Source organism: Acomys minous, assembly GCF_964271855.1.
Source record: "Acomys minous genome assembly, chromosome: 17".
Classification (NCBI taxonomy): Eukaryota; Metazoa; Chordata; class Mammalia; order Rodentia; family Muridae; genus Acomys; species Acomys minous.
In genome coordinates, this window is record NC_140500.1 from 57,387,847 (window position 1) to 57,401,247 (window position 13,401).

At 49.0% G+C, this 13,401-nt stretch overlaps 1 protein-coding gene across 1 annotated transcript; it reads right to left on the reverse strand.

The window, feature by feature from the left end:
* Nucleotides 1-8,478: 8,478 nt before the first annotated feature.
* Nucleotides 8,479-13,393, reverse strand: LOC311588158 (uncharacterized protein; the record flags this gene model as incomplete). Its single annotated transcript, XM_084765639.1, has 3 exons — nt 8,479-9,902; nt 9,935-10,946; nt 13,325-13,393. 3 exons carry the CDS (start codon nt 13,391-13,393, stop codon nt 9,808-9,810), a joined length of 1,176 nt encoding a protein of 391 aa, XP_084621765.1. The 3' UTR covers nt 8,479-9,807.
* Between the last annotated feature and the right edge of the window lie 8 nt (nt 13,394-13,401).

Here is a 13,401-nt window from a genome sequence, read left to right on the forward strand (position 1 = left end):
TGTCATCCTGCAGTGTAACCTCACCCATGTCCTTTTTGTCTAGAGGCATCAGAAAGGATGGAATTAACCTGGAGAGAGATCTGGAGGGAGGGGGGCTGAACCAGGCATGGCAGATGTGGGAGTGGACCTTCCATCCAGCTGTGCCCCGAGTGTGAGTCCTTTTGGATGAGAATAACACCAATACCCAGCCTTCCCAGATGCAAGCAGTGCATCTCCCTGGCTCCTGGGGAATCAGAAGGGAGCCTCTGCACTGGTCCCTCCTTCCCAGGGGACCTGACTAGGGATGCGAGGGTTGTGCAGCTGGCTGGCGCCGAGCTCTGTGAGGACCATCAGGGTGCCAGCTGTGTGGGTATCCCTGCTGCCAGTAGCCACCCCCACTAACTCTGGCTGTGGCTTCAGGGACCAGCTGGAAAGGGCGTTATGAGGAGCACTGCCGGGACATCTTGGGAAAAAGGTTGTCACGCAGCCCTCTGAGATCATTATTGTGTCTGTCACACCTTGCTGCCCTCTGGCACATACACTGTGCCTGCTTTGTAAGTACCTGTGTCTCTCTTAGGGCGTTCTCCTGCCCCTTGTGCAATGACTACTCAGTGGCTTGGCATGGATCTGAATGCACGTCCCAGGCAGGTGGCACGATGACACCTGGCTGGCTCAGCCCTCCCTTGGCTACGCTTGTCTCCACCATATTCCCTTCACAGACACTTGTGGTCTAGTGGGAACCAGCCCGTGAGCTCATTCACTGGCCACCTGCGATGAGTGAGTCTTTGCTTTGTGTGCATATAACACAGCGCCCAGGGGTCAATACAGGTGAAGGCAACAGATGCAATACAGGCCACATCACTGACTATACTTAGGCTGAGCACTATTTACTGAGCCTCTGCCAAGTGACAAATTGTTTAAGCTGATCAAAACCTCCCCGGTTAGATACCACCAGTGTGCTCACTTTACTACAAGGACACTGAGGCTGGTGAAGTTAATCCACCTACCGAGGGCACACAGTGTAGAGGTAGAATTCACTCAGAAGCCCATGCGTTTGGCCAAGATGGGCTATGTAAAGCATGTTTTTGATATCTGTGTCATTGTGGTTCAAAGATAAATCTCCTTGACCCCTCCTGTGTTTTTGCCCACACTTTAGTTTAAATATCTGAATCTTGGGCTGGAGAGATGGCTCAGAGGTTAAGAGCACTGGCTGCTCTTCCGGAGGTCCTGAGTTCAACTCCCAGCACCCACATGGTGGCTCACAACCATCTTTAGTGGGATCTGATCCCCACTTCTGGCATTCAGGTGTACATGCTAAACATAAAATACATAAATAAACCTCTATTTGAGCCGGGCGATGGAATCCCAGCACTCGGGAGGTAAAGGTAGGTGGATCGCTGTGAGTTCAAGGCCAGCCTGGTCTACAAAGTGAGTTCAGGACAGCCAGGGGTACTCAGAGAGAGCTTATTTTGAAAAACCAAACCCAAAACCAAAACAAAACAAAAAATCTGAATCTTTACCTAGATCTTTAAAATCACCATTTCTAATGAGTTTGAGCTGTAGTCTGCCACCCCCCACCCCCGCCAGCTGAGGCATCTCAACATTCAGTCTTTTTTTTTTAATGTTTGGAATTAATATGTTTTTAAAAAATACAGTATTTATTTGTCTCTGTGTGTGTGTGTGCGCGCGCATGTGCATGTATGTGTCTCTGTGTGTGCATGTGTGTCCCTGTTTACGTATGTGTGTATGTGCCTGTGTGTGTTCGTGTATGCTTTTGTGTGTGTGTGTGTGTGTGTGTGTGTGTGTGTATGTGTGCACGCCTGTAGGAGTCTGTGTGTGCACATCACAGTCAGGAAGCAAAGGCGGTGAACACTGGTGCTTTCTCTTTTTTATTTGGTCTAGGACGTCAGCCCAAAGGATGCTGCCACCCACATTCAAGGTGGATTTTCCTTCTTCAGCTAAACCTCCTTGGAAACAGCCTCACCAGCACACCCAGAGTGTGTCTCCAGATGATTCCAAAGCAGTCAAACAGACAGGGAGGCTGAAGTAGTTTTCCTTTGCTTGTCTTCTTTCTTTCTTTCTTTCTTTCTTTCTTTCTTTCTTTCTTTCTTTCTTTCTTTCTTTCCTGAGACAGGGTTTCTCTGTGTAGCCTTGGCTGTCCTGGACTCACTTTGTAGACCAGGCTGGCCTCAAATTCAGTGATCCACCCGCCTCTGCCTCCCTGGGTGCTGGGATTACAGGCGTGTGCCACCACACCTGCCTTAAAATAGTTTTTCTAACTGTTTCTTTGCAGACTCTTCATCCTGCTGCCTACAGTGGGGGTACCCATGTCCACGCCAAGAACTGTGTTTCAGTCCCTCTTTACCCACATGGCTGTATCCGTCTACACTCTGACAGCTGTGTGGATCCCTTCGCTCTGCACATTTGCCAGCAGGCTTCTGTCGGAGCATTTTCTTTTCTATTATAGCCACTCAGACTGGGTGGAATGTGTGTGTGTGTGTGTGTGTGTGTGTGTATGTGTGTGTGTGTGTTTTAAGACAGGGTTCCTCTGTGTAGCCTTGGCTGTCCTGGACTCACTTTGTAGACCAGGCTGGCCTCGAACTCACAGATTCCCCTACCTCTGCCTCCCGAGTGCTGGGATTAAAGGTGTGCGCCACCACGCCTGGCTGGAATGGTTTGTAGCTCTCAGTGGCTTTAACTTGCAGTTCTCTAACAGTGACAGCAAGCAGTTTCTCATGTGCTTTTCGATTTTCTGTGTATTTTCTCTTGGGGGAATGTTTATTCAAATTGTTTAGCCATCTTAAAGTTAAATGGTTTAGTTTTTTTTGTTGTTGTTGCAAGGTATTTTGAGTCCCATATAACTTCTTGACTTTAATCCTTTGCTTGGTCGTCATGATGAGCCAGCGAGAAGGAGAGACATAAAAGGAGAGTCTTGGGTGAGCTAACGTGGACCTGATGTCCACCGAAGGGGACTGTGAGAGACACGTGCCTTAGAATCTCCTCAGACAGAATGGCCTCCCACTTACTTAAAGTTTCTGCTTGTTGTGGAAATACTTTTCGTGACTTTCATGTTTTGGTGGTGAGTTGGCCATTTTGTGAGGATCTGGAAGGCATGAGTAGAGCCGTTGTCTCTCAAGTGCTTGGAAACCTATCATTCCCAGTCCTGAGTCTGGGGGAATCTTTTGTTTTATTCCTTTCCCATTTGGATTTGATGGGCTTTTCTTGTAACGTTTCATTTATTTACGTGCATTGCGTGTGTCTGTGCACAAACATGCACGCTGTGTGATAGTCAGGGGACAGCTTGCAGAATCGAATCTCTCCCCCCACTCTGTGGGGACCTGGGATCAAATGCAGGTTCTCAGGTCCAATGGGGAAAGTTTTCAGCCACGGAGCCATCTGGTTGACCCTAGAATCGAAGGGGTTTTGTTGTTGCTGTTGGTTTTGTTTTTGTTTTTCCTCCAAGAAAGAGCTCTTGAGTTATCAGTTGAAATGCTTTTCCACTTTCCTCACTTTTTCTTTTGTTTTATTATTTTCTTCTTTCTCTAGATAGTTGGTTGGTTCTTTTAATAAATGATGGAGTTGGATATTTAGTTATTTTGTTTGTTCTTTAGTTAATTTAGTTAACAGGGAAGACTTTACTTCTGAGCTTGAGCCAGCTAAGGGTACGGATTTTGATTGTAGCTTCTGACTGAAGGTGGCTAGTGGTGATATTTTTTTTTTCTTGCCTAATTTATCTGACCAGACTTTTCATTAAATGCTGAATAGAAGCTAAGTGAATGGACACTTGTCACTGACCTTTTGCTTGACCAAAATTATTCATCTCTTCTTGAGATTTATTTTTATTTATGTGTGTCTATATACACATATGTGCACATGTGTGCAAATGCTAAGAAGAATAAATTGGCTAGCCTTGAGGTGGAATTATAGGCAGTCGTGAGCCACCATGTGGGTGCTAGGAACTGAGCTGGGAAAAATAGCCAGCACCCTTATCCACTGAGCAACCTCTCCAGCCCCTAGCCACCTTTTCTTTTTCCTTTTCACTCCAGAAATATTTATTAGGTAGTTGACATGGTAGATACTAATTTACCCCTGGGGACTCCAGTAGTGAATTAAGGCCCAAAAGTCTTTGTTCCCGTGGCTGGGAAACAGCCCCACGCACAGTGGGCGATGACTATATTCCAGGCATAAAACAGTTGCAGAGTTGATGAAGAACATAAGCAGAAAAGAGAGATAGAGCCGTGTGTTTAGAGGCAAGTCCAGCCACGCCCAGGGCAGAGCAGCCACAGCCCAAAATTATAGCAGGTGTCTTAGCTTACAGCCTAGACACAGTTGGAATAGTAACCAATTATTAGAAACAATAGAGACCATATCTTTTCCATTTGGAGGACTGCATGTAATTTTTCTGAAAGTATTTTGTGTGTGTGTATTGCATGCCATGGCAAAAGAACGGAAGCAGAAGACAGGCTGTAGGAATCGGCTTCCTTTCCTTCTACGAAGAATGTCCCAAGGACCACGCCCAGGCTGTCGGGTTTGGTGAAGGACCTTAAGCCACTGCGCCATCCCATAAGATCCCTGATAATATTTTAAGAGCTGAATCACCTTCTATTTGACATCTCTGCATTACAGTTGGGAAAACGGTAAGTCCCTGTTACTAGTGTTACTGTTGTAGTCAGTTAAATTCACAGAATCAGTTTCCAGCTTCACTTTATCAGTTTTAGAGAATTAAATTTTACCAGTGAGAGATGCTATCCTGGAAGTGTTCTCTGTTTCACAGTGAGTGGGCTGTAGTCTGGTACACCATGCTTGGCTGGTGTCCCCGGGGGCCCTGGACTTTTCTGAAGGGAAAGAGAGGAAGAGCGGCTCTGGGTGGGGGAGGGGAAAGGAAGGGGAGCCTGGGAGGGGAAACGGTGGTTGGGATGCAATATATGAGAGAAGGGGGAAAAAAAAAAGAAGGATTAACTGGCACATGACTTTAGTCCCAGCACCCAGAAGACAGAGGCACATAGATCTCTAATGAGCTGAAGGCTGGCCTGGGTTGCATAGTAAGTCCTAGGCCTACTGGAACACAGGGAAACTCTGTCTCAAAAAAAAAAAAAAGAGCGGTTTTGTGAAAGTTGTTGGACCAGATTTTGAGATTTGCCTTTTCTCATACATCAGCATTTTAAATAGACCTTCAAGGAAACCTCTAGACATAGACCAAATGCTTTTGAGATGGTTTGTGTCTTCTCAGAGACCAACTAAAAGCCACGGCATTGACATGGAAGTTTAAGTGCCTCTGCCGGAGTCCAGTCTTTCACACTTTCCATCCTGGAAATCTCCCAGGATGCACCAGAGTTTGCACTGAAGTGAGGCCTGGGAGCAGCTGGAATGAAGCCCTGTCTGCTTGGCTGGCCAGTCATACTCACTTGGGGATCTTTAAAGCCGCAGATCCAGACATGTCCACACATGTATGAATATATGTGCATGTGTGTGCATGCATGTGCCTGTAAGTATGTGTGTCCATGCATGTGTGTATGTGCACACACATGCATATGTATATGCACATGTGTATATATATGTCTCCACACATGTATGTATACATGTGCACGTGTGTCTATAATTATGTGTGTCCATGTATGCAAGAGTGTATATGCATGCATGTGTATATGTGTATCTGTGTGTGCATGCCTATGTGTGTGCATGTGTGTATGCGTGTGTGATGTTTGGTCATGCCACTTCACACATCAGGCTACCTGGCCTGTGAGCTTCCGTAGTTTCTCCTGGTTCTACTGGCATCTCATTTAGGAGAAGTGAGATTGCAGATGTTTAACCTGGCTTTATGTAGGTTCTTAGTGTTTGCACTTGTGTCTTCACACTTGTGTGGCAAGGGCTTCACCCACTGAGCCATCTCTCCAGTCCTGTCACCACTTTCACATGTGACATAATGACACCATCATCTGTGTCATGTGGCCCTACAGGTCCCGGGCTCTATCACCTTTTCCTGACACCCCTCTCCCATGCCTGCATTCCCCTTGAGGGTCAGCAGAGGCTGGGAGCTTGAGTTGGAGCACATACTCACGACATTTCGGTTTTCATTCCAAGAACCGGACTGGGCCCGCAGACTGTTCTAGCTCAGCTGGGGAACGGAACGGACAGCACGGGAGGCTCAGAGTGAGCAGCAAGGCTCCAGGGTGACAAGCTGAGGAGAAGCGGGGCTGGACGCACGCTTAGGATTGGCCTCTGCGTCCCCTTCCTGACAGGCAACCCAGAAGCCCTGTGCCCTGGTGGGGGCTGGGCACACTGCAGGGGAAAGGCCACTCTGTCTTTGTTCTGGTGTTTCGCTGCTGCAGTGCCCTCTTGGGATGACACCCACATTTCCACAATCCTGCCCTGCCAGGTGTCATATGCTAGCAGTGCATGGTTTTGGGCAGTGCCCCAGCTCCCCTCTCACCTCGGGGGCTTCCTGCAGGACTTGAGGCACAGGGCCCAGGTAGTAGCAGGACTCTTGCAGTTCTGGGGCATCTGCCCAGCTGGGTGTGAAGCATTCACCTGCACACCTGGGTGTGAAGCGGTCACCTGCACACCTGGGTGTGAAGTGTTCACCTGCCCAGCTGGGTGTGAAACGTTCACCTGCCCACCTGAGTGTGAAGCGTTTACTTGCCCACCTGGGTGTGAAGTGTTCACCTGCCCACCTGGGTGTGAAGCGTTCACCTGCACACCTGGGTGTGAAGTGTTCATCAGCCCCAGTGTCCTTGCAAAGAGGCTACCCTCCATTTCCGTCTCGGAACAAAACTCAATTTATTTTTATGCCCAACAGTAAAATTCCTGTAAAGCTGTGGTCCATTTGTGCAGAGCGTGGCTTTCCTTGTTGGAACATACATCTTTCTCCAAGGTGGGTTGATCTAGGGAGCAGCCCCTGGGACCCACACACACAGGGACCTCGTAGCTCGGCCCCTCACTGAAAAGCGCTTGAAGCAAGATTCCATATCACTCAGCAAGTCTTTGACTCCTGCTCCCTGGCTGTGAGCCGCTGAGCCTGTACACGCCACACCTATGAGCTAGAGAGAGGGTTGCTAAAGGCTTACAGGGACTGGGTGGACAGTTCTAGAAGTATTCCTTGCAGTTCAAGACCGACAGTGGGTACCAAGGGATGGAGCATATGAAAGATAGATAGGCCCTGCACCCTTTCTACCAGGCTGTTCAGGGAGGATCCAAGGAGATGTGGCCTTGATATTTGGGCTGCTGTGCACTGCAGCTCTCTGCTGGTTAGTTTTTAAACTGTCAACTTGACAAAACTTAAAATCACTTGGAAGAGAGTCCTAAGGAGGAATTGTCTGGGTCAGGCTGGCCAGTGGCATGTCTGTAGGGGACTGTCTCGTTTGTTCCTTGAGAAGAGAAGACCCACTCACCCTGAATGTGGGTGGCACCAGGGTCGGCCCTGAACTGTGCAGGAGTGAAGTAAGGCAGCCGTGCAGAAGCATCCCAAGGCAAGAGGCAGCGTTGTTTTCCTCTCTGCTCTATTTCCCGCCCTCCCCTCACCCCCTGGCTTTTTGAGACAAGGTGTCTTTTTGGAGTCCTGGCTATCCTGGAGTCCTGGAGCTTGGTATGTAGACCAGGCTGGCTCTGAACTCACAGAATTCTTCCTTCCTCTGCCTCCTGAGTGCTGGGGTTAAAGGCGTGTGCCGCCACTGTCCAGCTCCTCTCTGCTCTTGATTGCCATGTGAAAGCTGCTCCAAGTCCCTGCTCGACCACCGCTCAGTGACAGGCTGTGACCCAGAAGCTGAGGAAGCCTCTTTTCTCCAGTAAGCTGCTTTGTATCACAACAGGATGGAAACCAGAACATGACCCACAGGGTGACTGAGTCTCCCTGCTCAGCAGGACTCTGCAAAGCTTTCCCTAAAGACAACATCACACCAAAACCTTCCTAGGCTCCTCAGCACAGCAGTTCCTGGCCAGGACCATGCTATCAGAGGAGGAGGAGCGGACCCCTAGAGTTTAGTAGGTTGTGTCCCAAGCTCTGCATTCCTAACAGTTCTGGGGATTTTATATATAGACCACACCCTACCTTAAAATCTCATGGTTTCTAGGATTGCTGTCAGGAAACAACCCAGGGGCATTTTCTGCATGCCATTGTCTCATCTCCCCAGCCAGGGCTCAGTTCCTCTCCATGCAGGATGAAGGGCCATTGTTTTCCTCCAGGTGTTAGGAAGAACTCATTTCTTTATCCAGATAGGGGTTGACTACAATCAGGTTTAGGATTCCTACAAGGATCATTTAGAGCTTAAGATTGTTTGCTGCTCTCTCAAAAGACTGGGTACTCAAAAGACTAAACTGGGTACTCAGCACCCATGTAAGACAGCTTAGTCTGTAGATTCATGGGATCTAATGCCCTCGTCTGGCCATGGAGAGCAACTGCACTCATATGCACATACCCATACATAGACACACATGAACAAATACACATCGTTAAGAATAAAAATAAATCTAAAAAAATAAAAGGAAAAAAAAAAAAGAAAAACCCCATATACTTCTTTTTCATTCACATTTGCAAAGAAAATTTGGTTTCAGCCACATTAAAGAAAAACATCAGTCTTGGCATTTAGGAAAAAAAAAGAGTTCATTCCTTCATCCTTTCAAACAGTACAATACAACTGAGTAACAATACACATTTCTGAAAAACATAATAGTATCTTATATTCCTCACTACTCTTTAAGTATAATTCAGATATTAAGGAAAAAAGCTTCTAATCACATTAATACATTACAGAAATCAAAATTAACTTACCACATAAAATAAATTAAAACATCACATATTTAACCTTCAGTGCATCATATACAGAAGTCAGACTGATGAGTTCTAAAACAGCATCAGGTTCCTTATAATAAACTTATCACACTGTGGAGAGGAGTTGCTTTCCAGTACTCTGTGTGTGCCCACGTGCACATGTGTGTGTACAACACTGTGTCTTTGAGAAAGATTGATGAATGGCCTTAGGGAACACATCTTACACAAGAACATTAAAAACAAACGTAAGCCAGGCGTGGCGGAACACACCTGTAACCTAGGAGGCTGAGGCAGGGGATCATGGGTTCAAGGCTGGCCGGGGCTATAGAGTGAAACCTTGTGTTAATGTGGCTTCCTCTTGACCCTGGGAGAGACATAAGCTTAGAACCCACACAGAACTGGGGCCTGTAGGCAGTGTTAGAATGTCGCTGGTCCATCCAGGGGCTCGCAGGCACTGGGAAACCTGGCCTGGGGATCCAGGCCACTTTCTGTGCTTGGAGAGAACAATCCGCCATCTGAGACTCAGAGACACAGCCTCCTCCCTCCCCAGTGTGAGTGAGTGGGCACCAAACCTGCCTCCTTCTCCCCCTCCCTTTTGTGGGAGAAAAGGGACCTTGGGACTGTAGTTCCCACCCTTGTCTGGGATACACAGCAAACCGACTCATGGTTTGGGCCCATGTGTGTCCACCTGGAATCTGTCTTTCAGATTGGAGTGGCCATTATATTTTTCCATGGAGAAAATATGTCCCGTGGTAGGTTTAAAGTTATAGCTTCAGGTGTGGAGGCCTTTCTAGAAATCATTTTTATTTTTAAAAATTAGTGTGTGTGTGTCATGTATTTGTGGAGAACAGAAGACATCTTGGGCAAGTTGGCTCTCTCCCTCTCCCATGTGGGTCCCAGGGATTGAACTTAGGGTCTCAGAGTTGCTGGTAAATGCCTTTACCTACTAAGCTATCTCAGCATCCCTGGAATTAATTTCAGTTCATTCAGCAGGGATGGTCATAGTCTCCCGAGTCACTGGAAGTGCTGTGCCACTGTCCTGTGTGGCTGCTAAGGAGCGCTACTTATTTATAGCTGTGCTGAACATCAAGAGAGGGCCAAGTGCAGTGTGAATTGCCAGGAGGGTGCTGTGTATATGTGTGTGTGGGTCCAGTGTGAACTGACAGGAGGGTGCTGTGGGGAGCCCATGACCTGACAGGAGGGTGCTGTGGGGAGTCCATGACCTGACAGGAGGGTGCTGTGTGGAGTGCAGTGTGAACTGACAGGAGGGCGCTGTGTGGAGTGCAGTGTGAACTGACAGCAGGGTGCTGAGTGGAGTGCAGTGTGAACTGACAGCAGGGTGCTGAGTGGAGTGCAGTGTGAACTGACAGCAGGGTGCTGAGTGGAGTGCAGTGTGAACTGACAGCAGGGTGCTGAGTGGAGTGCAGTGTGAACTGACAGCAGGGTGCTGAGTGGAGTGCAGTGTGAACTGACAGGAGGGCACTGTGTGGAGTGCAGTGTGAACTGACAGGAGGGTGCTATGTGGAGTGCAGTGTGAACTGACAGCAGGGTGCTGAGTGGAGTGCAGTGTGAACTGACAGGAGGGTGCTGTGTGGAGTGCAGTGTGAACTGACAGGAGGGCACTGTGTGGAGTGCAGTGTGAGCTGACAGGAGGGTGCTGTAGAGAGTGCAGTGTGAACTGACAGGAGGGCGCTGTATGGTGTGCAGTGTGAACTGACAGGAGGGCGCTGTATGGTGTGCAGTGTGAACTGACAGGAGGGCGCTGTATGGAGTGCAGTGTGAACTGACAGGAAGGCGCTGTATGGTGTGCAGTGTGAACTGACAGGAGGGTGCTGTGTGGAGTGCAGTGTGAACTGACAGGAGGGTGCTGTGTGGAGTGCAGTGTGAACTGACAGGAAGGCACTGTGGGGTGTGCAGTGTGAACTAACAGGAGGGTGCTGTAGAGAGTGCAGTGTGAACTGTCAGGAAGGCGCTGTGGGGTGTGCAGTGTGAACTGACAGGAGGGCACTGTATGGTGTGCAGTGTGAACTGACAGGAGGGCGCTGTATGGAGTGCAGTGTGAACTGACAGGAAGGCGCTGTATGGAGTGCAGTGTGAACTGACAGGAGGGTGCTGTGTGGAGTACAGTGTGAACTGACAGGAGGGCGCTGTGTGGAGTGCAGTGTGAACTGACAGGAAGGTGCTGTGGGGTGTGCAGTGTGAACTAACAGGAGGGTGCTGTAGAGAGTGCAGTGTGAACTGTCAGGAAGGCGCTGTGGGGTGTGCAGTGTGAACTGACAGGAGGGCACTGTATGGTGTGCAGTGTGAACTGACAGGAGGGCGCTGTATGAAGTGCAGTGTGAACTGACAGGAAGGCGCTGTATGGTGTGCAGTGTGAACTGACAGGAGGGTGCTGTGTGGAGTGCAGTGTGAACTGACAGGAGGGTGCAGTGTGGAGTGCAGTGTGAACTGACAGGAGGGCGCTGTGTGGAGTGCAGTGTGAACTGACAGGAGGGTGCTGTGTGGAGTGCAGTGTGAACTGACAGGAGGGCGCTGTGTGGAGTGCAGTGTGAACTGACAGGAAGGCGCTGTGGGGTGTGCAGTGTGAACTGACAGGAGGGCGCTGTATGGAGTGCAGTGAGAACTAACAGGAGGGTGCTGTACAGAGTGCAGTGTGAACTGTCAGGAAGGCGCTGTGGGGTGTGCAGTGTGAACTGACAGGAAGGCACTGTGGGGTGTGCAGTATGAACTGACTGGAGGACACTGGAACAGCTAACCAGGCCTATATCGGCTATGAAATGGCACGAGAAGGATTTGTCTGTCTTCCAAAATCAAAGTCACCAAAGAAGAAAGGATGTCGTATGCCGGGGCCAGGACCACATCCAACCAGACTTGCTTTGGTCTGGTTTCAACTTCTGACTCTCAGATCCGTTGTTTTGCAAGGGGCGTGGTGGGAAAGGCACTTCTAGGGGGCATTTGGGCTGGCTGCATCTGTGGACAGGCCCTGGGGCGTGGTACTGGCTGAACTTTAAATTGCAATGTGTAGACACTAAAGCTGAGGTGCCCCTGAGGGTCCTCTGCCTTCACTATCTTGAGTTTATCCTGTTTTTTTCCCCTACTCTGCTGAGTCTTGGATGGTCACGCCTTTAAGGATGGGGCATTAGGTGAAGAAGTTCCCAGTAATATGCTGACATCGCTTCAAACTCTTTAAAAGCAGTCAGACATCCAGGAGCTTCCAACAGACCAGAAAAGATCTGCCCTCTGAAGCTAACAGTGTGAACGAAATTAAAACAAGTCTTGAGCCTCCATTTGTGCGTGTGCTCCCCTCCATCTCCGCCCCCCCCCCCACACACCCCAGTTGTGAGCCAGGACTTGAGGCAGGGTCTGCTGGGAGCACTGGGACCAATAGAAACAATAGAAGTCTAAAGTCCGGTGCCATTGTGTTTGATCTCCAAATAGCAGCCTACACTTGGCCTTGACCCACACACATATGACCCAAGGAAAGTAAACTTAACCTATTTTCTTTAATAATCAAAAAAACTCTGCCGGGTACAGTAGTGCACACCTGAAGGCCAGGCCTTGGGAGACTGGAGCAGGAGAGTCTTGGGTTTAAGGCCAGCCTGGGCCACACAGCAAGACCTTGTCTCACAAAACAAAGCAACAAAATAAAACACCAAGCCAAAATAATAATAATAACCAAAACGGTGACTTCCGCCTGGAGCCGTGTCAGCTAAGTAGTTAGGGGACAGCACTGAACAGGCCCACTTTCTTTTCTTGGGGCTTCAGGCATTGTGGATAAAGATGGCCAGGGTTAAGACGTGGGGCAGACCAGGGCCTAGGTCAGATGAGAAGGGGAAAATTCGTAGAAGGAAGTGGACCGGTGATGAAGAATGAAGACGAGGCGGAACTTCCTGACAGAAACTTCAAACCAGTTTGGTTCGTCAAATGCCCTTCTCCCAGTGCGTTAAGTCAGAGGGTGGGGCAGGGCGGACTTTTCACTTCTGAGGCCAGCCTCCTCAGTAAGCAGCTTTATGTATGCATTTACTGCATCCTGTCTCCTGACAGTACGGAGCAGCCTAGGGATGAGGGTGGGCCCAATGGGTCAGAGCACCCTCAGGGAGCACATCTCCTTCTCTCGAGGAGAGTGGAGAGGCTTGGTAGCAATTTCGTTAATAATACCAACATTCTGAAAGGGGGGAGGGGGAGGGGAGGCCAAACCAAACCAAAACAGTGGGATATTTCTCCTAATGCTTGAAAATTAAATTTCCCCCTTCTAAAAATAAAGCAAAACCCAAGGCAACAGCATGGAAAATAAAAAGCTGGTCCCCTTCGCGGATTTGGCCCACAGCTCACTACTAATGCCGGAGCTGGGCGCTAATCCATGTAGTCACGAACTGGCTGTGCGTGCGTGCATGCTTCCTCCTGAGGTGCCCACACAGGCTCTCTTGTCCTCTTCTCCCATTGTGGGGGGGGCTTTCTATGTGCTGGACTTGCTAACTTTGCCACAGCATGAATCCAGGGACTTTCCTGTCTCAAAGGGCACCGCCTCCTTTGAATTCTGTCTCTACAGCCTCTGGGAGGCTCCCTTCCCTGCAGCCTTACTTTATCAAAGGGGCTGGCCGTTTCTATTTGGTGTAACTTCACAGCCAGCCGCTCATGTGTCATTAGCATGGGTGCCT